At 33.6% G+C, this 27,222-nt stretch overlaps 3 protein-coding genes across 5 annotated transcripts; all 3 read right to left on the bottom strand.

Moving 5' to 3' along the window:
- Positions 1–1,624: 1,624 nt before the first annotated feature.
- On the bottom strand, positions 1,625–6,239 carry LOC127633107 (alpha-N-acetylgalactosaminide alpha-2,6-sialyltransferase 1-like). Of its 3 annotated transcripts, none has more exons than XM_052111974.1 (9): positions 6,115–6,239; positions 5,645–5,921; positions 5,319–5,481; positions 4,794–4,962; positions 4,222–4,360; positions 3,521–3,621; positions 2,630–2,713; positions 2,367–2,466; positions 1,625–2,041 (listed from the first exon to the last, which is right to left on the bottom strand). In XM_052111974.1, the coding sequence occupies exons 1-9, from the start codon at positions 6,207–6,209 to the stop codon at positions 1,844–1,846; spliced, it is 1,326 nt and encodes a 441-aa protein (XP_051967934.1). In that variant the 5' UTR covers positions 6,210–6,239; the 3' UTR covers positions 1,625–1,843. The 3 variants fall into 3 exon arrangements, 2 of the variants coding, with proteins under 2 accessions (XP_051967934.1, XP_051967935.1); XM_052111975.1 differs by having other exon boundaries at positions 5,645–5,801; positions 6,115–6,229; XR_007969175.1 differs by lacking the exon at positions 1,625–2,041 and having other exon boundaries at positions 2,409–2,466; positions 2,630–3,385.
- Positions 6,240–7,277: 1,038 nt separating this feature from the next.
- Positions 7,278–22,816, bottom strand: st6galnac1.1 (ST6 (alpha-N-acetyl-neuraminyl-2,3-beta-galactosyl-1,3)-N-acetylgalactosaminide alpha-2,6-sialyltransferase 1, tandem duplicate 1). Its single transcript, XM_052111976.1, has 12 exons — positions 22,371–22,816; positions 22,079–22,205; positions 19,922–20,018; positions 14,181–18,143; positions 13,713–13,959; positions 13,477–13,639; positions 13,013–13,181; positions 10,960–11,098; positions 10,238–10,338; positions 9,316–9,399; positions 8,393–8,492; positions 7,278–8,166 (listed from the first exon to the last, which is right to left on the bottom strand). The coding sequence occupies exons 4-12, from the start codon at positions 14,273–14,275 to the stop codon at positions 7,969–7,971; spliced, it is 1,296 nt and encodes a 431-aa protein (XP_051967936.1). The 5' UTR covers positions 14,276–18,143; positions 19,922–20,018; positions 22,079–22,205; positions 22,371–22,816; the 3' UTR covers positions 7,278–7,968.
- On the bottom strand, positions 18,029–22,592 carry LOC127633178 (matrix-remodeling-associated protein 7-like). The gene is made up of 4 exons (XM_052112052.1): positions 22,371–22,592; positions 22,079–22,205; positions 19,922–20,018; positions 18,029–18,143 (listed from the first exon to the last, which is right to left on the bottom strand). Exons 1-4 carry the CDS (start codon positions 22,590–22,592, stop codon positions 18,029–18,031), a joined length of 561 nt encoding a protein of 186 aa, XP_051968012.1.
- Positions 22,817–27,222: the final 4,406 nt, after the last annotated feature.

Raw genomic sequence — 27,222 nt, forward strand, 5'->3', positions numbered from 1 at the left:
TTTAAATGTACAAGCTTGAAAAAATTAAACACTACTATTTTATTCATTTACAATACACTGTCTTCCAAAAGTATTTAGACCCTGAACAAATGCTCACTGAATTACAAGTGCTATTTTTTTGTTATTGCTTGTGTTACACTTACATCACATGTGTGCATAGCCAGAAGTAGTAGTGGGTCTGAGATGCAACCATCTTTTGGTTTTTAATAGACTTGCCTTAATAAACCTAAGGGTAAGACATACAGTAGAGAATTAAATAAATAAAATAAAGATTACTAAAAGGTAACCCGATGACTGTTAGTGGTATTAAATCGAAGACCAACTAATTTGTGCACATATGGTAACGTTAGCCTCTACCTGTTTCGCACATATTTGAGGAAATCTGGGTGGAGGGTCTAGTAACAACACCCACTGTAATAATTCCTTGGCCTTCAAAAAAAACATCACACTGAATGCAAAAAGCTTAAGAAAAGCTTAAGTAACAGAGTTTGCGTTCATTTTAACCCATGAATAGGCTTACACTTTTACTCTGTGGGTTGTAGAACAGTATATATAAACAATGTAACACCCAGTTTACCTTTTTTAGATGTGTGATGTTAAATTGAATCTATATAACTAATAGTAAAAATGGTGTCAAAGTTAAGCAATTTCAAGCAGTGATGTTGTCAGCAGGCAATGTTTCCTGTGTAGCATGCTGTATTTATAATCATGTCGCTGGTTTATGGTGAGGATAATTAGTATTATATACTGAAACATTCCGCACAAGATAAATCCTGGCTCACAAATGAAAGATTTGTTCAGTCATTGTGCATTCTACACAGTTAAACCACAAAAACAAATTCATCTGATTACAAAACTTTATTCACACCCTCTGACATGTGTATCATTCTTCAATAACCGATTACACATATTCTTATAAAAGATGCAAACATTACAATTAGCATTCACTAAATGTATTGGTATGACGTTCAGTCATGTTGCAAAATCGAACGAATTGTACTTGCAAGCATGTAATCTCCAAAGAAATATATATAAAGTCTTAGGCACATAAGATGTTTCACAAATGCATTTGTCTTAAGATGGTTATTTTTATCTTCAGCTTTAGTGTCAACAGGAAATATAAATGTTAGACTCACAAACATTAATTTTGTAAATAGAAAAGATTAGAAAAGAAGAACAGGGAGCCCTGCAACAAATGACATGCCCACTTTGCATCTTGCAAAAACCTTTCAACATTTCATTTACGTGAACCACCACTTTGAAAATTCAGAATCCCTGTAATGACCCAAGTATTATTGTGCATAGAGTCTGTTAAAAAAGACAAAAATAACTTCATGATTTAGGCTACTGTTTACTAAGAACAACATATAGTAAAGTTCAGAACATTTAGACTTAATCGCCCTTAATTTGTTCATTCGCAACAAATATGTTCATCTAATACAGGCTTATCATGTTTTAACCTAAAATATGTATTAAATATATTACAACTGACATAAACACAAGTACGATTGATACTAAATTAATTTATCTTGGTAATTTGATTTTTTATTTTATATATATATATATATATATATATATATATATATATATATATATATATATATATATATATATATAGGACACTTTTAACAGATTCTTTTTTTTTCACCCATTAAATAAATGTTTTCATCTCTTGATGATATAGTAAAATATTATAGTAAAACTAAGCCCTAAACCACATTCCTCTACTGTTCCTGTCTTCTTTTTTCTCAGGTATGATGGTGCTTTTCAATGCACTGTATTTCTGGGATCCACAGAATGTTTGTTGGATTGGCCATGGCCGTACACAGAATAGAGGAAGTCCTCATGTCTTTGTTTTGTTTAAGTTCTCTTGTCTTTGGTAGAGTCTAATGATTCCAGAGTCATGCAGTTTTTTCCACATCTTTATCTCCAGACCATAGTCATGGTTAATATAGAAAATTACATTTGTTTTTTTGAACCTTTCAAAGTAATAGTTTGAGTACTTTTGGTGGTCTTTTGTGATGTACCCATAGGCATCCACCTGATTTTGGGCATAAAAAAAGAGCATTTTTAAGTAATAGGCTAATAATTTAAATGTATTAAGCAATTATTTAGAGACATGTGAAGGAATGGTAACAGGAATCCCCTGGTTATTGATTGGAGATGTTGCTGAGCTACAAACAGCCTGATATTTAAAAACAAGCTGCACTAATACACACCAATACAGTAATGCTAACAAGGTATGCTGCATAGACTATGTACTGAACATACCATTATTAAGGTCACAGCTGTCACATCTCAAATGCACCAAAATAACTTTGTTATGCGATTGACTTTACCATTGTAAAATAATACATTTTACTTACAATATCACATGTGTGAATAGCCAAAAACAAAGCAAATGCTCCATTGGTTGGTCTGTACATTGCCCAGTTTTTGTCCTGCAGCTGGTTGGATGCCATGAATCTGGTTTTAAAAACAAAATATTAAAAATATTAAAATAAAATCTGCAGTCATGCAAAAGAGAGAGGTAACACTGACATGTTCCAAAAGGGGGGTTACATAGGTTTGTTTCATTTAAACAAAACTACTAAACATCAGTACAAAGCTTTTGTCTTCAAGAGGTTACCTGTTGCGAATGTATCGAAGAAAATCTGGATGAAGAACATAGAATCTACTTTCATTAAACTGCCCATGGAAGAAATTCAGTGGCCTAGTGAAGAAAGGGTAAACAAATAATTTGGCTTTTTTTTTTTTATTTATTAATTAGCCTTCACGTGTCAAACCTTTACTGGGTAATTCCTGATATCCTAAGCAACAGCTTATTCAATCCTACTGAACACAAACACAAAGGTAGTCATAATAGGGGCATAAACAATATTTTCATAGATTTTTACCAAGAATTTGTCTGGTTGGAGCAATGGTGCAGTGGTAGTACAGATGCTTTTGACATGTAACAGCTGCAGTCTAAATTTGAATTATATTTTGTTAGTATATCTGTTGAGGTGAAGCCTATAGTTTTGCTGTCTTGCTGACCTTCAAGGATGCATGTTCTTAATATAAACACTGTTGCATTCACCCATTACTGACTAAGAATATTTGTGTCATGTAGTGTGCTCTTCTTATTATTTTAAAATGCCATGAAGATACTTTATAACATCTGTACACTATGACTATCATGGTTCAATCTTTCATTGTTCAATCTTTTGGATTAGGCAGTTGTTTGTCGCTTTGTGTAATATTCTTCACAATGTCAGCAGGACAAATTAATAGAAGCGCTACACATGCTCCTGTCTTCCTATCCTGAAGATGGCTGTCTGATGGATTTTCTTTGGTGACTTGAACATCCATCTGGATATACTTCCAAGTCTCTGACTTTCTAGCTCTGGAAAAAAGCTACAATGTCAATGAGGATATTTTTTGGTACTTTTAATTACTTTTCAGAAATGTTTGTTGCTTTCTATATAAATGTTGTGTATTTGCACATGCTGACTGAAGGAAATAGAGCTTGATACTGTACCTCACACCCTTAAAGGACCCTGTGGCTTCTTTTCCCTGTAGTAGACCTTGGAGCCACTGGAAGTCTCTCAGGCCTTCAGGGATCATGACGTATTTGATGCCCTGTTGAATAACGCCATATAGTCCATTAGAAAATCACTTTTGTCAGCGAAACTCTTTAATGTAATTTCCCCAAGTGTCTGTATGAAGGAATACTTTTAACAACAATATTGTCATCACATAATCACCCTCATGTTGTTCCCAAACCAAGTGATATTCTTTCATGCATGGAACACAAAATTAGATTTTCCATATGACAAACATGAATGTGAACTATTCCCAATCACTATAGCACTATAAAGGCTTCACAGTAGTCCATACAAATTGTTCACTATATTGTACTATAAGTCTTCAGACATGAAACGGTAGCTTTGTATCAAGAAAAAAAGCAGACATTTGTGTCATTTTTTATAAATCTTCCCTCCACTGTAGCTCTAAAATATTGTCTACCTTCATTGAATGTAAAAAGAGCAATGTGAATATTTTGCTGAATATCTCCTTTTGTGTTCCTTATGCATACACATGCTCGCACACACACACACACACACACACACACACACACACACACACACACACACACAAATAAATTGTAAAAAAAAAAAAATATGTACATGGACTGTAATTTTCATTTTTGGGTGAACTATTCTTTTAAAAATTACTGACCTTATCTTGTGGAATTCTGTCATAGCCATATTGTTTAAATATTTGAAGGCTGGCATATAAGGAATAAGCAGTATGCACATAGACAGAGGTTTTACTTCCAACATCCTTCTCAAATCCTTTTGTTAGTGCCCCATTCACTCTATTTAGGAATAAATAACATCATTGGAAAAACTGTCATGATTTCAGAATGAATGTCCATTTTAATCACATCACAAGCATTAACTTTGCTCTACTTCGATTACCTGTTTACCTCATGATTTTATTTACATTGCAGAAAGTTTATTCTCATTCTTCTAAGAAACTGAGGCTCTTAAATAAGCATAGCTGCACATTTTATTTACATTTACATTTATGCATTTGGCAGACACTTTTATCCAAAGCGACTTACAGTGCACTTATTACAGGGACAATCCCCCCAGAACAACCTGGAGTTAAGTGCCTTGCTCAAGGACACAATGGTGGTGGGGATTGAACCAGTGACCTTCTGATTAACGGTTATGTGCTTTAGCCCACTACGCCACCACCACTCCTATTTGCAAAAACAAGTTATGATTTAGAACTTTCATGCTCACCGAAAAACATAATCATGGGAGTCAATCTCTTTGCCCATCCTTGAGTTATTGAGAATGCCACCAGAACCCACAACAGCACAGCGGATACAGCCATCCTTTGCACTTCCAGGAACCGGCAGTAATATTGAAGACTTAGGCTTTGGTATCAAATCAACTCCTAATTTTATCTCTTTAAGGAGGAAAAAGATTAATGAATGCAAAAGAATGGAATGTTCATGAGTGCCCAGTCAATTTGGCCACTTTGAAGAGCATGTAATTCTTTTTTGTTTGTTTGTTTGAAATCACAATAAAACATCTGTACATATTATGAACATGTTTTTTTTTTTCATAAGTATTTTTTAGTGTGTGATCATTATCAAGAGAGAATATGTTTATCTTTGGCAATCAACAATTATTAAAAGCAATATTTACCTACTGCACCCCTTTCTCAAACATATTCAGGATGTGCAGGAGATTTCACTTGCCTGCAGAATGTTGCTTAGAAAATGAGCCAGAAATGTTGTGCTATGTGCCTTACGTCTTTACCATTGTAATTGTACTCCATGAAGCCAAAAGGATTGTTGAAGTGTGCCAGACGATTCCATTCTGTTACACTAAGTTGACCTCTGTACAGCCATAGTTGAATGTTGGGAAGGACAACTTTCTGGAACTTGGGATCCTTAGTGTTGTGTAGGGACTTTAGACAGGTCTGTGTAACAGTGATCTTTCTTAAATCAAAACTAACAACTGCACAGTGATTTTAGAATACAATAAAAAAATAAATTAATTAAATTAAATTAAAAAAATATATATATACATATATATATATATATATAATCATTTTAATTAAAATTAAATTAAAAACTACTTACTGTAATTCTTGTTTGATGGTCTTGCAAATACACATCCTCAAATTCCCACTCAGGAAGTTTCTTAAAATTTTTCTTATATAGAACTGGAATAGGGGTTATATTTGCTTCAAGCTCATTGGAGTAAGAAGTGTTTTCTTCTTTGTAGAAACTTGTAGTTCTAAATGATGATAAATCCAATGCAGAAGTGATGTTAGTTTTATTAATTAGTGTATGATCATCTGTGGGCTTGTGAGTTGCTTCCCAAAGAATTCCAGAACTCACTACTATTCCTTTGATTCTTATAAAGGAAAGAAAAACAGCAAAAAGTAAAAAAATAAATAAAAAAAAAAGAGCTTTTTTTTCTGTTTAATCCACAAAGTTCAAGTATTAAATAAAAATGACAGTACTGATATCTGTAAACACAAGTGATTAGAATATCAAAACATGATGTCTACAAAAGATTCTCTGCTATGAGTATTCTTTAAACTTACCCAGTCCACTTTTCATGAAGATTAATCCAGAGTACAAAATAGAGCAGCACGCAACAGGTCAAAATGGGACCAACAAGACCCAAAGATTTCTGCATATTTCTTGACCAATTCTCACATCTTGTGTTCTTGCACTATGTGAAAGACAGTATTACAACAGTATTCTCGAGTTGTAATCTAACAATACGAATTCACTGAGTCACTAAACCATGTTTGTTTCTGGATTAGGAGACACTGGGACTAGCATCAAACATTTTCTAGGGTGGGGTTAATGTTGAAAGTCTCAGGTACATACCTTGAAGTCTTCATTTGTGTTCATATGAACAATGTTATTTCTTTATTTAATAAATAGTATTGCTAAAATATATAATTATATATATTATATTCACACACACTACTGGTGAAATTATTATTATTATTTATTTTTTCTTCACATTTTAGAATAATAGTAAAGTCATCAAAACTATGGAATAACATAAATGGAAATATGGGAATTATGTTTTGACTAAACAAAATCCTAAATAAACCAAAACGGTGTTATATTTTATCATCTTCAAAGTAGTCACCCTTTGCCTAGATTTTGCAGACATGTACTCTTGACATATTCCCAAACAACTTTGAGGTATCACCCTGGGATGCTTTTTAAACAGTATTGAAGGAGTTTCCATCTATATTGGGCACTTATTGGCTGCTTCTCTTTATTATTTGGTCCAAGTCATCAATTTCAAAAAAGTTTTTTTCATTATAAACTTTTAGTTTAAAATGAAATAAATTAATATGGAGGCGCAATTATGTTTTTGTCTAAAATATAATTTCAAACATTTAAGCATACACCTTCAGATCAAAATATTTTTAAGATCATGAGAAACATTTCAGTCAAGAAAACAACTTTTGACCGGCAGTGTGTGTGTGTGTGTGTATATATATATGTATTTATTTTGTCAATAAAATTGTGAAAATCTGGACAAAACAAAGGAAAATACATTGAAATATTGTTTTTTTTTTAAAAGGACAATTTTTCAAACAGATATGACACAAAATGTTATAGATGAATACATAATATAAACAAAATAGCCTAAAAGACTTAAACATAGCCCAAAAAGTGTAAATTTATTTTCTTCTTTTTTTTTTTTTTTTTTATTTCACCAGAAAGATTAACAAAACAATCAAACATGAACACATAAAATGCAGTGGGGTTCAAAAGTTAAATTTTTTTAAATGTTATTTTTTTTTTTTTTTTTGTGCATTCTTCTAATTACTAAAATTAAATTTTTGTAAAAAAAAAAAATTACAGATTATATCAGCATAACAATTTGAGTGAAAAGTGAAGACATTTCAGAATTCCCAATTATTCCCCCCTTTCATTTCATGATGCACTTGAGCTGGCATGGACTCCACAAGTTTGTGAGCATGCACAACAGACATCACATTTTAAACACAAGTACAATCTAAGGATTTTCCATCAAGTTTGTTATTACATATTCCTGTGGTGCCCGAAGAACCATCACAATGACCAAAGACTTGTTAAAACTCCTATAGCTCTCAGCATGGCACTAGCAACACCAATGTCATGTATTCGTTTCCCAGGACATTTATGTATTGATCAGTTTAATACCTTGAATGCTCTGTAAATTGCTTTGGATAAAAGCATCTACCTAGTGTATAAATGTTAAAGTAAAATGGCAATTTATGTTACATGTCCCACTGCCCTCTGTAAAACTAAGCCCTAAACCACATTCCTCTACTGTTCCTCTCTTTTTTCTCAGGTATGATGGTGCTTTTCAATGCACTGTATTTCTGGGATCCACAGAATGTTTGTTGGACTGGCCATGGCCGTACACAGAATAGAGGAAGTCCTCATGTCTTTGTTTTGTTTAAGTTCTCTTGTCTTTGGTAGAGTCTAATGATTCCAGAGTCATGCAGTTTTTTCCATATCTTTATCTCCAGACCATAGTCATGGTTAATATAGAAAATTACTTTAGTTTTTTCAAACTTTTCAAAGTAATAGTTTGAGTACTTATGGTGATCCTCTGTAATGTAACCATATGCATCCACCTGATGTTTGACAGAAAAGAGCCATTTAAAGTAATATTCTTTAAATATGATCAATAAATGAAATGTTCAACACAATTATGAAGAGACATCAGACATGTGAAGGGATGAAAATAGGAATCCACTACAGTAAATGTGGTTATTACTTTGATATGGCATTGCAAAGCTACAAACAGGCTGACAATTATGAACAGGCTGAACTAACAGAATAAATAATATATTTACTTACAATATCACATGTGTGAAGAGCCAAGAACAAAGCAAATGCTCCATTAGTTGGTCTGTACATTGCCCAGGCTTTGCCCTGCATTTGTTTGGATGGCATGAACCTGTTTTGAAAAAAGGGTGTTATTCAGAAGAGGCAGATCACACGTAATCTTTTCATGAGTAGGGTCTAAATTTCCCTGCAGTGCCCCCTTGAGTGAGTTATTTTTGTATGTAACACGTGCTGATAGAGATGGGCAGAGTGTAGAGTAGTATTTAAATATTTTATTTAATTTATTTACATTTTTGATTTCTTGTCAAAATTATATAAAAATTTGTTTTTTACATCTAAAAAATTTAACTAATAATATCACCAGTCAGTTTTGCCTATATGCACTGATTGACATCTAATGTGAACAGACTTGGCTGCGTGCATCAGATAATCATGCTCAATCAGCATGTTTTCACTGTGAGTATACACATTTTCAACTGTTATTGTGGTGCTTTGTGATAGTTTGGCTGTCTGTTTCAGAAAAAAAAATTATTATTTGCCCGAAAAGACTGTTTGAGTTGCTGTTTGTTTGACGAATGACAACCACTACTAATGTAAACAAATAGCTGCATGCAGTGGAGGAAGATCACGTTTGATGTACTGACTGTGCGTATAAGAGTTGTGAACTTTTTGTCATGGTACTTTGGTGACGAGTTGGATGTATGTATATAATACTCTGAGTAACTGTTTAAGCAAATATAAATGACATATGCTTGACCATTCTGTCGGCATGGAAGACGATTTTAATCTGGCAGCTTGCAACATAACTTGCTGTTGCAGAAACACATGTGTGATGCTGCTCTGCAGGGCCCAGTTATAAACTGTCACATATGTTAAATGAAAGGGTTAAACGCTTTAAAGGGGATCATTTTGAAATGTTGATTGTTCTCCGTTACCTGTTGCGAATGTATCGAAGAAAATCTGGGTGAAGAACGTAGAATCTGCTCTCATTAAAATGCCCATTGAAGAATTTCAGTGGCCTTTATGGGAAAATATACAATGTTTGTTAAACGATGGAAAAAAAAAAATCTGTTACATGAATTTCAATAATACATTTTTGTAAAAAATCTTTAATAATTTGCTGAAATCTTACACACAAAAATCTAACCTTCACAATTTTTTACACAAAAACACTAATAAATCTAACACAAATAAAGTGAGTAATGCATTACATCTGGAGTGAGTTGTTGTAAACTTGGGCACCTGTAATTTAATTTTTGCTCTTGATCCAATGCAGCAGTTACTGTTTATGATCTGTATAGCTGTTGTTTACACCATGTGTGTCACCATGTGCTACTAATTTATACATGATATGTTGTATAATGTGCTTCCATAGAGCATGCTGTATATTGCTTTTATTTTGCATTGACCTGCTGATGCACATGTATTGATTTGACATTGCATTATAAGTTGAGAATTTAATATTTTGTTAGTAAATGGCACAACTCCTTTCTCTTACTTGTTTAGCTGCCTGGATGCATGAATTGCTGAGGTTTTGGGCATGTGCTTGATTGAAACACTAATGCATTCAACCACACGTGACTGAGAAGGTTTGTTTGCCTTTCTCATTCTAAACATCACTGAACATTTTGTATACTGTAACATCTGGTAACTAGTTTCAGACATTTTTTTTATACTTCTTAATCTTAGACTTTCTTCATGGGTTGAAGAGAGATTTTCCCCCATTCCACTTAAAATAGCTTAACTTAAAATGTTAATTTTAAGCTATTTAAGTCTTTATACTCATGTAGCTGATTTGTATAGAATCACTGTGTGAGTGTTTGCATATGCTTGGAGAAATATAGGTTGATACTGTACCTCACACCCTTAAAGGACCCGATAGCTTCTTTCCCCTGTAGAAGACCTTGGAGCCACTGGAAGTCCCTAAGGCCTTCAGGGATCATGACGTATTTTATGCCCTGATGAATTACAGGGAGTCAGTTACAAAATCATGTCTCTTAGCAAAACATTTTAGAGTGATTTCACTAAAGATTTAACCAGATAGAGCTGCAAGCCACAAAATACAAATCATCTCAAAGATGAAGATTTATCAGGGCATCTAGTCTTTATGTTGTATGTATGTCATTGTGTATTCACTCTCATGTTGTTCCATACCTGTATGACTTACTTTCCTTCCATGAAGCACACAGGGAGATGGAAGACAAAATGTTTAGGACTGGCAGACTCAATCACAGTTCAATTTCATTGTATGGAAAAGACTAGTGTCATCTGATCATAATTTCTCCTTTTGTGTTCCACATAGGAAAGAAATTCATGCAGGGTTGGAATGGTATGACATACAAAAAAATTGTCTATCGACTACATGCCATTTATTTTATAGTTTCATCCATTACTTTCAAAGGCTCCATGGAGGATAAAACAATGGGTCAAAGACCATGTATAAGTTATTATTTAGGTGTTAACCAGCAGCAATATTTGCAGTTTGATTACAAAATTACATAGTTTGTAAAATAGTTCAGTATAGAACTGTGTGCTCATAAAAGAAACAACGTTTTTATAAATGATAAAAGTTAACTGACCTCATCTTGTGGAATAATGTGATTGCCATACTTTCTAAATCTTAGAATGGTGCTGTATAAGGAAAAAGCTGTATGCACGTAGACAGATGTTTTATTTCCAACATCCTCCTCAAAACCTTGGATAAGGGCCCCATTGACTCTAATTAGGAGGAAACAGTATGAATAAAAATGGTCATAACCTCAGAATAATTTGATGTGGGTGTGCATTATCAATATAATATTAACATAACTATTTAATTCACACAGTTTGCATTGGAAATGTACCTTAAAACTGCAAGATGTGTTTCACACAAAATCTATTCTCATTCTTTCAAAAACCGAGGCTCTTTTAAAAAACAGCCACAAAAATCATTCACAACATAATGTGGGGTTTAAACGTCTACATTGAAAATCTAGGATTTGGGATCTAATTTAAACTTGAAAAGTAACAGAGTTTTACGATTTACAACATTTTAAAACAAAAATGTTACGAAGTTATAATAAATGTTACATTTAAAAAATACATTTGATTCTACACTATTTCTAGCTCACTAATTAAATGAAAAAAAAATTGCAACATTGATTATCTTAAGGCATGAAGCATTAGGTTTTGCACATACTGGAGCTTATTCAATCTGGAGTGCATCCTGTCGTTAACCCTTGTACACTTATATTAAAAAAAAAAAAAACCTGTTCCATATGTTTGAGACAAATTTGACATGAAACATCAAATGTGGAACCCCAATTTTTTTTATTTAATGAAATGTATTAACACTATCTTCACTAAGTAAAAACACTGAAGTTTTGCATTTCTATAGGTATTGTTTTACCTTATTTCCCTTAAAATTACTCAAATACTCAATTTTGTTCATATAAAATAAGCACATTTTATGTTATCTTCACTTCCACAAAAACATCCCTTTCAGTAACTTGTCAAAACATCAAAATATGTTATGCATAGGGGGTCTATGGTGATATCTGCTGAAATAAACATTTAAAATTGCATTAAATGACAACTATGGCCAGTAGATGGCTTCAGTGATCCAAACATTGGCTGATATCTATAAGCCAATGTTCAAACAAACGTAATTTCTAGAGACTATCATAAGTCATGCATTGCATGAATACAGTAATTAGACATTATAAAGTTCAATCAATTTGTAAAAAAAAATAAAATAATATTGTGTAGAAGGGTGAGATTTTGCAATGATGCACAATATGCTGACAGTCAAACCTGAACATGGTGTTAGGGCTGTCACCTTGGCCCAGTAAAATTCCTAAACACCTTATCAATGACCGAAAAACATATTGCTATTCATCATACAAGAAATAAAACTTTTTTTTATGATTGCTTACTGCATCCAGCATAAAACCTGTGCCAAGTCAAACAAGCCGAAAGAAGAAAAAGACGATTTATGATTGTTTACTCCTTGTTTGATATGGAAATTACCACATATATAGCATATCATTAAATCAAACAATAACATTTTGCACTCAAAAAAACTTTTAGCCTATTCTGAAGATACACATTTAAATTTCATAGAAAACTTTATTATCAAAATTAATTGAGTGATTTCAAACTAAATGTAATTAATAAAATGAATTAGTTTTTTTTATTGTATTGTTAAAGATTACTCAATTCAATTTAATGGAACTTTGTTATGAAATGTATATGTATAAATATAAAAAAAATAGGCTTTTATTTATTTCTATTTTTTTGAGTGTTGGATATTATGAACCAAAGAGATCTTACAGTAAAAGGAAGGACATTCCTTTTTTGGACATGTTTTCCAGACCATTAAAGTGTTATAATAAGCAAACAAGTTTAAAGGATTTTTATGTGGTTTATGAGGACATTTCTAGTGTCCTCATAATTGAAATAGCTTAAAAAACATTAAACGATGTTTTATTGAAAATGTAAAAATGCAGAAAGTTTTTTGTGAGGGTTAGGTTTAGTGTGGTTTTTTATTAAACTTTTCACTAAAAGTGTTATGCTGATAATAAAATGTGTGACCTTTGAACCCCATTGTATATACAAAATGCAATGTCTGTGCATTAAAACTTTCATGCTCACCGAAAAACATAATCATGGGAGTCAATCTCTTTGCCCATCTTTGAATTATTGAGAATGCCACCAGAACCCACAACAGCACAGCGGATACAGCCATCCTTTGCACTTCCAGGAACCGGCAGTAATATTGAAGACTGAGGCTTCTGTATCAAATCCACTGCTACTTTTACCTCTTCAATGAGAAAAATAAATCCATTGAAAGAAAAAGAAAGTGCATAAAACCAACCACTTACAAGTTACAAGTAACCTTACAATTAAAAATAAAAAACGACAACAAAAAAAAACACATAAATATTATTTAAAATTCATTAACTAAATCCAAGCCTATCATGGCATGATTATCTTTGGCTGGTGACAGTAAGCCAAAGTAATATTTACCTATGGCACCCCTTTCTCAAACAAGGATGTGCAGGAGATCTTACATGCCTGCAACGTGTTACTTCTGAATATGTTTCTGTGGTGTTTACCATTGTAATTGTATTCCATAAAGCCAAAGGGGTTGTTGAAGTGTGCTAATCGATTCCATTCTGATAGGTTGAGCAGACCTTTGTACAGCCATAACTGAATGTTAGGAAGGAGCGCTTCCTGGAACTTCAAATCCTCTGTGTTTTTTAGGGACTTTGGACAGGTCTGTGGAACAGTGATCTTTCAAAGATCAAAACAATCAACTGCACAAATGTAAGAATAGTATTGAAGTACTTACTGGTTTTCTTGCCAAATGGTCTTGCAAATAAACATCCTCAAAATCCCACTCAGGTAATTTTGTAAAATTTTTCTTATAAAGAACTGGAATAGGTGTTATTGTGGCTTCACGCTCAATAGAGTGAGAGTTTTCATCTTTGTAGATAAATGTAGTTCCAAACGATGATACATCCAATGCAGAAGTGATGTTAGTTTGATAAGTTAGTGTACGATCATCTGTGTGCTCAATTTCTCCGACAAATACAGACCTTTGAAAAGAATTATGTGGAGAACATAAAACAAAACCTTTTTTGTAATCCAGACAGTTTTAACGTTTAGCAAAGCAGCATTATGTACATAGACTAGTCATTAAAATACCATAATTACTAAAATACCATTTAGGTGTTAACGAATACAAATAAAAATAAATTGTAATTTATGTCAGGTGTTAAGTTTATTCTCTGCAATACTGCATAATCTTTAAACATACCTAGTCCACTGTTCAGAAACGTTTTTCCAGAGTACTACATAAAGCAGCACACAAGAAGTCAGAATGAGACAAACAAGTCCCAAAGCTTTCTGCATATTTCATGATCTTACCTGCCTTCTCTGTTTTTCAACAGTGCCATCCAATTGTTATCAGGCTATTCAAATACATTACATCATCAAACAATATCCCCCCCCTTTTATGGCCAGCAGAGATGCATTAGCATTACTTGAACAGATAAAAACATAAATATATGCTTTAATATACAATAAAGTATTTTTCATTATTATAAATAAATAAAATAAAGAAAAAATCATATCCATTCACTGTTTTGTAATCCTACAACCTTGTAATCTAAAGCTGAAAGGTGTAATAAAATAGCAAAAAGTGAACATTGTTATCAAAATGTATACAGCTTTCCCAAATACTCACACATCTGCCATTGTTCAAACAATTAGACAGTTCTTGCCCAAACTCATGCCAAGTCAATGGGTCAGTAAGCTAAAACAAACAGCAATATTTGATACCGCCACAGAGACACAGTTAATAGTTTTCAAGTAGATCAACCAACGAACCGCTTACTTATTGTAACATATGACCTTGTCTTGTTTTACTGTTTCCCCTTTTGTTTTCCATTTGTGTCACTTTTGTTACTCAATAGTCTTCACTTTTGACCCGTCTGTAACTCCACAGTCTTGTTAGCCCTCGTGTTCATTGTTCATTGTTTTCACCTGTCCTCGTTAAGTTTCCCATTGGTTTCTGTTCATCACCTTATGTTATTTTGAGTTCTGTTTGTTCATTGGCCCTTTCTTGTATTTATACCCTGCCTGTTTGTTCAGTCACTGTCGATCGTTGTTTGTTATGGAAAGTTTGTTTAAAGCCTGCTCTGTGTTCACTTCCCGAGTTCCTTGTTTATGTTTATTTCCCCATCGTGGGTTTTCCTTTGTGTTTGTTTATTTAATAAAGTTACTGTTTGTGGATCCTCAACCTTTGTCTCCCTCGTTGTCCTACCGCTATTTGTGACACTTATAGTTGTCTCAGCATATTAAGCTGGGAAGGAGAAAGTAATTTAACACTGAAAAAGTAACAAACTTCAGATTTAAAGAATCACATTTACAAGTAGCCTAAGTGGTATAATTTTGTAAGCTCACTCGAAAGTGAACCAGACAGACAGCAAATGTTTAAAACATTTTTATTATGTTAATTTTCAAATAGTTTGCCATTTATTGCTATTCATAATTTATATATTTGGTACAAAATGATTTAATTTGTTGTGGCATGCACCACAGCCATTAGCTAAGCTGCAAATAACCAATCTACGGAACTTTCTCAGATCATTGTAAGTATTCAGACCCCTGACCAATTCTCTCATATTACCAAATTACAAATTGTACACTGAAATATCATTCTGATTGATATTTTATTTCAAAACACAAACTCAAAATGTGTTATTTTAAGGTGACATGAAAAATAAAAAAAATGAAATATCTTGCTTGCATAATATTCAACCCCACACACATTAATATTTGGTCGAGCCACCTTTTGCTGCAATAACTGCTTTTAAGTCTTTTGGGGTACATATGTACCAGCTTTGGTTTGGTTGGGTGACTGCAATTTTCAAATAGTGCCACAGATTCTCAAAAGGATTGAGATCAGGACTTTGACTGGGCCACTGTAGAACATTTATCTTTTTGTTCTTGAGCCACTTCAATGTTGCTTTGGCCTTGTGCTTGGGATCATTGTCATGCTGAAAGGTGAATTTTCTCCCAAGCTTCAGGTTTTTAGTAGACTGAAGCAGGTTCTCTTGCAGTATTTCCCTATATTATGCTCCATCCATTCTTCCTTCAATTCTAACAAGATGCCCAGTCCCTGCTGATGAGAAGCATCCCCACAGAATGATGCTGCCACCACCATATTTCACTGTAGGGATGGTGTGTCTTGAGGCATGTGAAGTGTTAGGTTTGCACCACACATAGCACTTTGAGTTTTGGCCAAAAAGCTCTATTTGGTCTCATCTGACCACAAAAGCTTCTCCCACATTGCAGCTGGGTTACTTGCATGCTTTTGCAAACTCAAGACATGCTTTCAGATGGTACTTTTAGAGTAACGGCTTCTTTCTTCCCACCCTCCCATACAGGACAGCGTTATGCAGTGCTCTTGATATGGTTGACTGATGCACCATTAATCCACTCCAAGCCACTGAACTCTGTAGCTCCTTCAAAGTGATTGTTGGCCTCTCTGTGGCTTCTCTCACAGGTCTCCTTTTTGTTTTAGCGCTGAGTTTTGAGGGACAGCCTTTTCTTTGCAATGCCTTGGTGGTGTGGTGCAGCTTCCACTTACTGATTATTTATCTAACTATGCTCATTGGGATATCCAAACATTTGGATATTATTTTGTACTCTTTCCCTAATCTATGCATTTTTATTACTTTAACTTCTGTGGAATGCTTTTGGACTTTTTTTTATATCCCAACATAAAACCAATGTCACCTAACAATAATTGATTTTGAGTTCCAGTGTTTTAAAATAAAATATCAAACAGAATGAAATTGAATTGCACCATTTGTAATTCAGTAATATGAGATAATTGGTCAGAGGTCTAAAAACTTTAGCAAGGCACAGTATTTACTCTTACTTATGACTATTTCAGACACAATGTTTGATTCCTCATGGGTTATACTGGATTTTCTGTAAAGCTGCTTAGTGTACTGGCAAAAGCACAAATAAGAAAATACACAAATACAAATTATTTGATATTTTTACTTTGCAACAAAATCTCAAAGTTTTCTCTGTGTGTCAAACAAACAAGTGATAGCCAGTGCTGAAGCATTTTACCAATCAAAAATTAGCATTAATATTTCTGATTCAAAGTAATGGATAACATCATCCAATCACGTCCATGTAAAAATTCTGAGTCTGTGTACTGATTACCATTGTCCCATGTCTGTCAAGCATTAGCTGCAGCCTGAAACTGGTCGGATTTTAGGAGTAAATGCACTTAGCTGCATAGGAAAGCTATAGGATGCTCCTTTGATCCCTATTAAGTGAATGACTTAACCTCCAGTATGCTATCTGTCTGCACTGGTCTCAGAACAGTTCAAAATTCAACTTATATTCATCTTAACTCAACATACAGCATCTGAAAGCAACATTGTTCTGCTTTTAGATGAACCCATTGGTTCTCAATGTGATAATGCACATAAACATAAGATTTCTAAGGAAAAATAGCACTAAAGTACACAAAAAAGTACATTGTGTTAAGCAGTGTGGCGTTTCACGATACATCGCTCACATTTTTGAAATGGCATATCGAATGAAACTAAAGACTCTAATCTTTTGACTCTAATACATTTCAATGTAAAAACTTAATTAGGTTTCTAACTAGATGTAGTTTTGTTGCCGTTTCTCCCAAAGACAAACTTTGCTGTGTTCGACACATGTTTTACACATGACTCTGTACGTCGGAAGTTTAAGCCTTTACTAAAAGCCCAGAGTCTTCTGAACTGAGATCAGTCAGTTTGCATGAATTTAAAATATGCGTTGCATATAACAAAGCCAAACACAACGTCCACGCATGTGTACATTGGGATGCATGAGGATATAGATCAAATTTAATGTAGTATATTTGTGATCATTGCAAGTAATTAACAAACCCCTTTTTCATATATTCAAATATTGCAGAGAGTTGGTTTAAGTCACTGACAATTAGGATTAAATCTGATATGAAAAACCATCATTTATGAAAGGTTCACAGATATTTAAATCTACGAAGGTGACAAGAACTAATCCAAGTCCACAATCTACAAACTTCCCTGTGCCTCAGTATTTTCAGTAGTCTCTTGATGTGATCTGTTAAATAGAGTACAGTTTCAGTTGTTCTTCTAAATCACTCTCAGTCACCTCACCAAACGTGTCTTGTTTGTCTCTGAGCAGCTGGAAGATGGCAGCTAACTGCTCCCGCTGAACTCTGGAATGAAAACACACAACGTTTCTATATTATAAATCACTTGATTCAATCTGTATATTGATTCCTACTGTACATGAATAAAGTTAACGAATAAAGTTAACGAATACTTTGTCGAATATTCCATTATATGCCATTACTAGATAAAAAAAACAAAAAACAATGCAATGTTTAATGCATACAAGAATACATTTTAAATCACATATATAATTATAACATTAAAGTGTATGGGTGCATTGTTAACTTAAAAAGGTTTGTATAAAATATATAGACTGTATGAACCAGATATACAGTATGTGATAATTGCTGTGTTTCCATCCAAATTTTTAGCATTTTTTAAGTGCATTTCAAAAAATTTGACTTAAGAAAATACAAATTGTTGTTAGTTTCCATCCACTGCATAATGTGCATTATCATGAGGGAGCTGACTCGTCATGATGGAGCAGCTGAATGACCTCTCCCTGCTTTGGGGACAGTTTTCTTTGCAAGATTGGAGCAAGAATCTCATTTTATTAAATGCATCCACAAGTGCATGGATTGACTGTCTCAGAAGCGGAGGCAACTGGGACTTGTTCTCCGCCACCTGGATTGAGGTGAGTAACAGTGCCACAATGAGGACCTACTAAGTAGAAATCCAAATTGGGAGAAATGGGGATAAAATTAGAAGAAACAAAAATGCATCCACCAGACACTGCAGAATAAGTGCAATATCTGATATATGTGAGCTGAAATAGCTGCGATGCCTACACACTGCCAGTCTCCACATACCTGGGAGCGCCCACTCTCAAAACTGTTCTGGCGGATTGTGAGGGGCCACTTTATCGATCAGCTGTGGGTTAAACACTTCCGAACGACAACCGTTATTTTAAAATAATTGTGTACGAAGGTCGGACCTTTCGGTGGGCTAGTCACATCAAGCTATTGCACACTCAAAACACATGCATGAATGGTCAAAACACATCATCATTTTGCAAATAAACCGTTTCCATCACCTTAATGTGCACTTTAACTAATGCAAAGCTCACATTCATAAATCCACCTCCTAGCGCATTACATTTTAAGCGAATTTAGAAAGCTAATTCGCATATCAACCCTTTCTATTTAGGAGTTCTTATGCACAATTTGCGCATAAAAACAGATGGAGGTGAATTATTAATTCAAACTATTGTAAAAGCTGAATTTTCAATAATTTCATAATTGTTTAAAAAAAATCAAGTGATTAGATAATTTCAAGTCGAAAAAAGAAGAAATAGCACTGATCATACATCATAAGTCAGTGTTTTAACTATCTGGTTACAAGAATATGCTTTGCCAGAGAAAAACAAGATTGGAAATGTGCAACGGTCCAAAAAGTGGGGTGAGTCATATTTAATCAAGATATTACACGTGATGTAGGTCTCTGAAAACTGAAAAATAAATGTAATTCAATACCTGAATTCTAAACGTGGTAATAATGTTACTCACACGTGGAGAATATTAACAAAAGTTGTTGATGATTTACACTCCATCTATATTTAATATCTATTATTTTTTTAATTAATAAAACTGCTTTGTTCATTAGGTCTGTAGTCTTCGTTTGGAGTTTCAAAAGTGAACTTGTTTTCTACTATTTTTATGATTTAATTGACAACAGAAACCAATGGCACCTTAGCGAGGATTTTTTCCCGTGTGAAATATAAAAAATGCTGTGCAAACACAATAATGGACAAATTCTAGGGGTGGATCTATGATATGAGGAAAAGAAATTACAAGGCATTTCAGTGAGAAAAAAACCCTGTTACCTCAGCTCTTCCTCCAGTTCTTCATTAGTCATCATGTTTTCAAGCTGGCTGGACCTCAACATGCCAGTCATGTATCTCAATGGCACATTCTCAGCATCTGTTGAAGAGAGGAAGATTACATTCCGACACATTAATAAATATGGGTGATGACGTGTTTGAACAATTGGTAGGCTGAATTTTTGGATCTGTAAATGCCCCTTCATTATGTGTACTGGAAGCCAAGTGGAGGTTTCGACCAATGTTAATTCACTTTAATGTGGCTCCCTTTGTATTGCTATAATTCCTTCCCTTCTACAACATTCTTTTCTGTTTCCTGAATTTTAAGTAATCCTTAAGATCTTTTTGTTAACATCAAGGTGTGCACTTCCTTCAAACATGTCCACATGATGTATGCATGACTGTAATTACATATTAAGCAATATACCTTGTCCTGCTGAACCTGCCTTTCTCATTTGCTATGCTTCAAGGCTATAAAGATAACATATCCTGAGCAACACTGTGTACAAAGCCAACAAAGACGGCAGAAAGACAAAGGATAAACCTTTATTTAACAACAGTAAAAACAGAGAATAAATCCAGGCGTGGATGTAATGTTATACTGAAAAGGCCAAAAGAAAAGAATATTATTCAATGGACCCTTTTCACACTTCTGGGTTTTGGAACGTGGAAGTAAAATATTGCAGTGAAAACTTTCCCTGCATTCCAAATGGGATAAATCACCCTCCAAAAGGCACTATTGCTACCAATAAAAAGGACTTAATATGTTAGTTTCTAATGGCCCTTATTGCTCTAAGATTGCTACCAATAAAAAGGACTTAATAAGTTAGTTTCGAATGACCCTTATTTTTGAGCCCCCACACCTCTTAGCCTTTCAAAGATCTCACAGTGGAGGTTAAAGTCTTCAAATGGGAAATAAAGCTGTGTTCACACTGCCAGCTACTTTGTCGCTGCATGTCGCCAGTGGCTGGCGGTTAGGTCACTAGTGGTGTGTATGGAGTCTAAACAGCACTTTGTCTTTACAATTAATATTATTATTAAAATATTAGGATCACGTGAGCTCTACCATCTCCTCTCATATTGGCTGTCGCTCCCGAAAGTCGCTCTTCATTTGCATAAAGTAAAAGAATTTGCTGGACACGCCCACATCCGGTCGCCAATAGTCGCAATCGCTCGTGTTGAAAATGAAGGAGATGAGTTTGTTTTATCACTGCGTGTTGCTGGCCATGTGAATGCAGTTTAAGGCATAGGGATGATCACTTCTGAATGGAACGTACCCTTTGGTGAATGGGAGACCATGCCAAATATAATTTGTACTTATCCATTTATTCCAACATCAGAAGAAAAATGGCACAATTATATTTCCACAACTTTTCAAATTAAGCAAAAAATAAAAACAAAAATATTGGAATAAAAAGTGGTGGATGGAAAATGTTCTGTCACTCTCTCAACAGCTGTATTAGAAACCTCATTGCATCTGTTTCCAGGGTAATATATTACAAAGTATAATGTTACTAATTTACACTAAATAATTTTAATTGCAAAAATAAAAAGTTTATATAAATAAATTTACACTACTAAATAAGGCAGAAGTGCGTCATTGCAATCTGTGAAAAGGGTCAATTACTCTCAGATTAATAATTATACAATTATAAACATATACATCTCAATATTCTTGGTCACAACATGATGTCAGATTCTCATATGATGTGCAACTGTTTCAAAACAAACAAAAAAGTCACTAGTCAAATACTGACAGATTGATGATAAATACATAATGGATATGAAATAATAACATGGTAATGACGTGTTAGCTCTGATAGATCAGTTGTACAATCATGCACAGAGCAATTGTGATGGTGTGAAAAATAGCGCCACCTTTCAAAGTTTTCATTTAAAAAGCTTAACACTTTTTTCAGTTTTAACATTTTTGTCATCAAAAAAAGAGGTTGACAAGTGTGTTCTTATTTAAAGATGTCAAAATAAAAAATAATGAATAATAATAAAGGCAACTGTTACTTTGAAAATACTTAATTAAAATACTCATGCGGTTATTTAAAGAATAGATTAAGAGATAAGTAACGTATATAAATACATTTATATTCAGATATCGGAGGTTCACAAATGTTATGAACTATGACACAAAGGGAGTTATTATACCTGGTGATTGAGCATAATCCTTCAGAGCATTTCTTATCCCATACTCTGATGAATCCTCCCTCCATTTGGTGTCAGTTAGACAATCTGACTTGCACACTTCTTCATCCCCATGATCTCGGTTAGAATCCTGTGGGTATCGACATGACAGTCTTGTGCAGTGTAATACAGGATATATAAACAAAGATTACAAAATGAGTTAAACATCTGAGAAATAAAAGTAACTTTGCTTAATTAAACTATTAACCTGTAACAATTACAAATGCACGCATAAAAAATGCCCAATACTCCTTACCTTTACAAGTTCCATAGTTTCGTCTTTGGGATTTGCACTAGATTGATGCTGAATGCGAGATGCTCCGTTGTCTGCACCAACTCGCTCATCCTCAACAACACTATGGATGTCCTTTGAAGGCGCAGCAGCTTTATTTTTTCCAAAAGCAATTGCTGCTACAACAATTGCAAGCAGCGTAAATAACACCGCAGGCCACATTAGATCTGCATTCACTGCATCCATTATGTCTATGAAATAACTGTATTTGTTGACAATATCCGATTAACTGTAAGGTTATTATTAACTATCGCTGACGTATGCGTGTTCTTCTTTGCTGACACATGTCATTTAATAAAGACATATTTTGCAAACATGCATCTGCGACGGGTCCTGTTTTATTTGTTTTTGAAATCACTACATTTGACTATCTAAAGCAGTCCCTAATAAAATAGTATGCGCTGAATTTTATGTAGTGACCGACACCGGATGTGAAAGATTTCAAAATAAAAGCTTCAGATATTGACAACTTTTTAATTTAAAAAAGGATTATAATTTGGGTTGCCATCCGTCCAGTAAAATACGGGATCGTCCCGTATTTAAATCAATACGGGACGCGATTTGTCCCGTATTTAAGCTGGTCAGATGGTGTTACGGTGAAATCGTTCCAGACCGCCACTTTAACATTGATTTAAGGTGGAACATTTGCGTATGGTGGGTAAGGGACCGTCTGAAAACTGCTAAAACTCTGGAGTTTTTTCTATATAAATGTTCAATAAGATCAACAATGTATGAATACAATCATAAAGACAAGTACTGGTGAAGAAAAAAAGAAACAAATAAAATAAATAAAAATTATTATTATTATTATTATTATTTTTATTTATGTGAAAACCATCCAAAATGTATACAGAACATAAAGATAAAGAAGAGAAATAATCGGAAAAACATATTTTTTACATATAAATTATGTTTTTTTGTTGTTGTTGTTGTTGTCATGGGTCATGAAAGTTTTCATTTTAGTATTTAAGTAAGGATATAAAGTTTTTTTAATAATGCATATTACTCAACACATTTATTACTAAAACTGTGGAGGATGTGGTTAGGGGCCATTAATAATTATTGATTTTCAAAAGAACCTTTTTAACCTATAATGTGTTTACTTTTCCAAAACTGGCTGGAAAATTTTACCTCTTGAGTCATTAGATAGATATTTCCTTACATCAGCAAATATTGCCCAGTTTTTGCTCAGTGAAAATATATGCCTTTTAAAACTCTCTAATGGTTTAATGTGGTCATTTCTATATTGCAGTTCCATAAGCATGTTATTTTTCCAGAACAAACTGCAAGGAGTGCAAACAGATTTGAAAACTATGATTGTGAGAGAAAGCAGCCTTATCAGTATTTATGTCAACGTATCACCCTCATTTTTAATTGTTTTAATGATGTGGAAGTAAGTTGTTGCTCTGCTGGTAATGTCACCTGCATTGTATAAAAAGATCAGTGCGGTTTGCTGTAGAGTTTACATCAGTTTAAGCCATCCAACACTGAACAAGAACCAGAAAAGGTAGGCATAAAAACCATTTCATTGAGCTTTTTTATTGTCCATACTGGTCAATAGACTGATATTGGCCAGGTATCCCTCTTCCCATCTGGTTTATAGGATTTTAGGAAGTAGTGCAAAAAAATGAAGGCTGCAGTGTGTGTTCTGGTTTGCATTTGCCTGGGCAGTACATGGAAAGGTGCAGGATCTCAGCCTGTTGATAGCAGGTAAGAGTCATCAACTATCAATAAATCATTTGAAAAATTAGGTAAATTAGAAAAAGAAAAAAATCTAACTTTGTACATCTTGTGTCACAAGATCTGTATAATGTGTTTTAATTTCTTTAATAGCTCAAATAATGGCATCCAAAAGTTGAGCCGTCGTTATGCTGAGTCGATCATTGCAAGTGACATCAGTAAGATTATGGACTCCATGGTTCAAAAGAACTTTGTGAACTTTCTTCTTGATCAGAAAGAGAAGAGAAGCGAGTAAGTTTGAGGAAATGAATGAGTCTGGGCTAGTTTTCACACTTTTTACACCAGTGAATATTTATCATGCCAATAAGCTCATGTTCAATAAACACATTGAGCTTTTGTGAAAAACATGCCTCGGTAGCAGGGCCTTTTTTGTCACACTAGGGTCAGTTGTTGCAATGGGACATTTCATTAAAATGCATATTATAGTCTTTTCAGCTAAATTTAAACAGTAAAACACTTATGAAACAAAAAACAGCAACATTTTAAAATCTAACATACAAAAACATCAAACCAGTGTTTTGGCCAACAAATATTGAAATTTACAACATTTAAAAAATCCTGACCTGACATTTATGAAAAACATCCTTGTTCTGAGATCACCATTCAAACTTTTGGTTAAAATAGTGCCATTATAAAGTTGACAGTTACATGAATGTATGCCGGTGAGCTTAAATTTTGTTCACTCTTTTAACAGGCAGCTAGCAAATAAAGTCAATTTTGGTTTGGAGGATACAATTCACAAAAATGATTCTAATTTAAGAGGCTTTTGAAATAGGTGTCTAAAAACTAACAAACAAAACTACTGCTGGAAAAACAAGCATTTGTGACATTTTACTCAAAAACCGTATTAAGTCCTTGTGGGACAACCGTCCCTGGTCTTGCACTGTATGTATATTTTCAATATGTATGCCACAAAACAATTGAAAGTGAAGGCACTAATGTTTGTTTGAATAAATTGTTTGGTTTTCAAATGTTAATAGCTCAACAAATGACATCCAAAAGTTGAGCCGCCGTTATGCCGAATCAACCATTGCAAGTGACATCAGTAAGATTATGGACTCCATGGTGCAGAAGAACTTTGTGAATTTTCTGCTTAACCAGAGAGAGAAGAAGAGTGTGTAAGTTTGCTGAAATTGAGGTAGCAGTTTGTTTTTTAAGCAACAGAATGTATATGATCGATTAAGAGAACCCAAAAGTAACAGATAGCATGATGCTTATTTCTACAGACCAACTATGGCAGGTGATCCAGACGTCAGCAACTTCAATGACCTCCTGAAAAAGGAGTTTGTGATGTGGCTTCACAGTAAAGGGGGTGCATTTAAGTAAGTTGCCTTCTGCAAATAATATGAATCATGTTTTACGATTATGTAACTTGAATTTGACTATGTTTTTCTTCCTTGGCCAACAGGAATCAATAAAGCAAAACAAGACATGCCCCTAAACTGCCTTAGAGAACAGATTGAATACAATTCTGATTTCAAGACAAAAAGCTTAGTGCACTAGACAAATCAATGTATTGAATAACTTGTCATGCCTCTTTTAATGAAAATGTGTTAATTACAATTAAATTGTTGAAATCAAAACGTCTGTTGTCAACTTGTTTTGCATTATGGCAAATTTTAGCTTTAAAGGTGCAACTTTTTGCTTTTGATTGGACTTAAAGTGACACCCAGTGGTGTGGATGCAGGTTTTAGTTACAGATGTCATTGTACAAATTCACTATTCACAATCAGACTTGATTAATTTAATCCAAGAGTAAAAGTGTCCAATAACAAGATGGTTACTGAGATTAAGCGAGAAGTATTCGGCTGAGCAGCCGGCCATGAGGGCGCCCCTGCATGTAAAATAAAACATCTTTTATAAGGTTACTGATATGACTACAGTCCTCATCTCATGTGAGTGGTCATGATTTTATACATATGTTTCAGAATTATCATTCATTTATTAACAATTGGGAAAATATTACTGAGTGCACCTTTAACCCTTAAACGTATACCATGGGTCTTTAGTGACCTGGGACCTAATTCCACCCTCTGTACCTCATTACATTTTTGGTGTTGCACCTAGACCTCTTTTTTATTCCTCAATCTTTCTCTTATAAATAATGTAAGACAAAAAAAAAAAAGCCAAAATTGCAAAAAATATATATTTTATTTATAACGGCTTAAGTACCAAAAGTGAATGGGTCATTAGAGACCCGTGGTATGTAATAGTATAGTTTTGTTTTTTCACTTCCATAAATCATATTTTTATGATTATTTCATATCTATATAAGTTTACAATAACAGGATATCTGTTTATTTGTTTATTTCCAGAGAAATTAGTAATATATTCATAAAAATAAATACTATATCACATTGATTTACAGTACAACTATGGTGAATTATCAGTCTCCCATATGTGTGTACTCTTAAATATTTGTCAAGTCAAGTGGTTTTTATTGTCGTTCAACCATATACAGTTAGTAAAGTACACAGTAAAACGATACAACGTTCCTCCAGGATCATTATACATGTTATTTGTAAACTCAAGGTGGAACTGTTTGTGATTGAGAATTTATATTTGACATTGCTATGTGACAAAGAAACACCATGGCTGTTAACTATAGCAAGTACAACACATTAACAGTATGATTTGGCTATTGACATTTGGGTGTACTGCTGAAGACTCCTGAGTAAATACAAATGTGTTTTTGTGTGTTTTGTGTAGCTCAATAAGTGTTTAACAGCCAGTAGTGCCTCATGAAATTTCAGTGTGAAAATAATTAATCCTGTTCTAGATTTGTCCTGATTTGTTGCATCATCTCTTTAAATATGAAAAATAAAACATTAAAACATATCAGAATATATTATATTATATTATATTATAAATTAAAATTGTAAACTATCTGGGCATTTTGTAGATAAATTTTGATATATATATATATATATATATATATATATATATATATATATATATATATATATATATATATATATAAGTGCCATGTCTCTAAAGACCCGAGTATGTAATAATGTTTGGTAAAATACCCATTTAATGGGTATTTCACAGTAATTTCTACTAGTTTTTAGTAATG

Source organism: Xyrauchen texanus, chromosome 40, assembly GCF_025860055.1.
Source record: "Xyrauchen texanus isolate HMW12.3.18 chromosome 40, RBS_HiC_50CHRs, whole genome shotgun sequence".
NCBI classification, from domain to species: Eukaryota; Metazoa; Chordata; class Actinopteri; order Cypriniformes; family Catostomidae; genus Xyrauchen; species Xyrauchen texanus.

Coding starts and splice junctions, on each gene's coding strand:
- LOC127633107 (XM_052111974.1), bottom strand. CDS start 6,209: ATGCAGAAATCTTTGGGTCTTGTTGGTCCCATTTTGACCTGTTGCGTG. Junction 5,922..6,114: donor CTTCATGAAAAGTGGACTGG/GTAAGTTTAAAG, acceptor TTCCTTTATAAG/AATCAAAGGAATAGTAGTGA. Junction 2,714..3,520: donor GGGTCCTTTAAGGGTGTGAG/GTACAGTATCAA, acceptor TTTCTTCACTAG/GCCACTGAATTTCTTCCATG.
- st6galnac1.1 (XM_052111976.1), bottom strand. CDS start 14,275: ATGCAGAAAGCTTTGGGACTTGTTTGTCTCATTCTGACTTCTTGTGTG. Junction 13,182..13,476: donor TATGGAATACAATTACAATG/GTAAACACCACA, acceptor TTCTCATTGAAG/AGGTAAAAGTAGCAGTGGAT. Junction 8,167..8,392: donor CTCTTCACACATGTGATATT/GTAAGTAAATAT, acceptor GTCAAACATCAG/GTGGATGCATATGGTTACAT.
- LOC127633178 (XM_052112052.1), bottom strand. CDS start 22,592: ATGGATGCAGTGAATGCAGATCTAATGTGGCCTGCGGTGTTATTTACG. Junction 22,206..22,370: donor AAACTATGGAACTTGTAAAG/GTAAGGAGTATT, acceptor CGATACCCACAG/GATTCTAACCGAGATCATGG. Junction 20,019..22,078: donor GGATTATGCTCAATCACCAG/GTATAATAACTC, acceptor TCTCTTCAACAG/ATGCTGAGAATGTGCCATTG.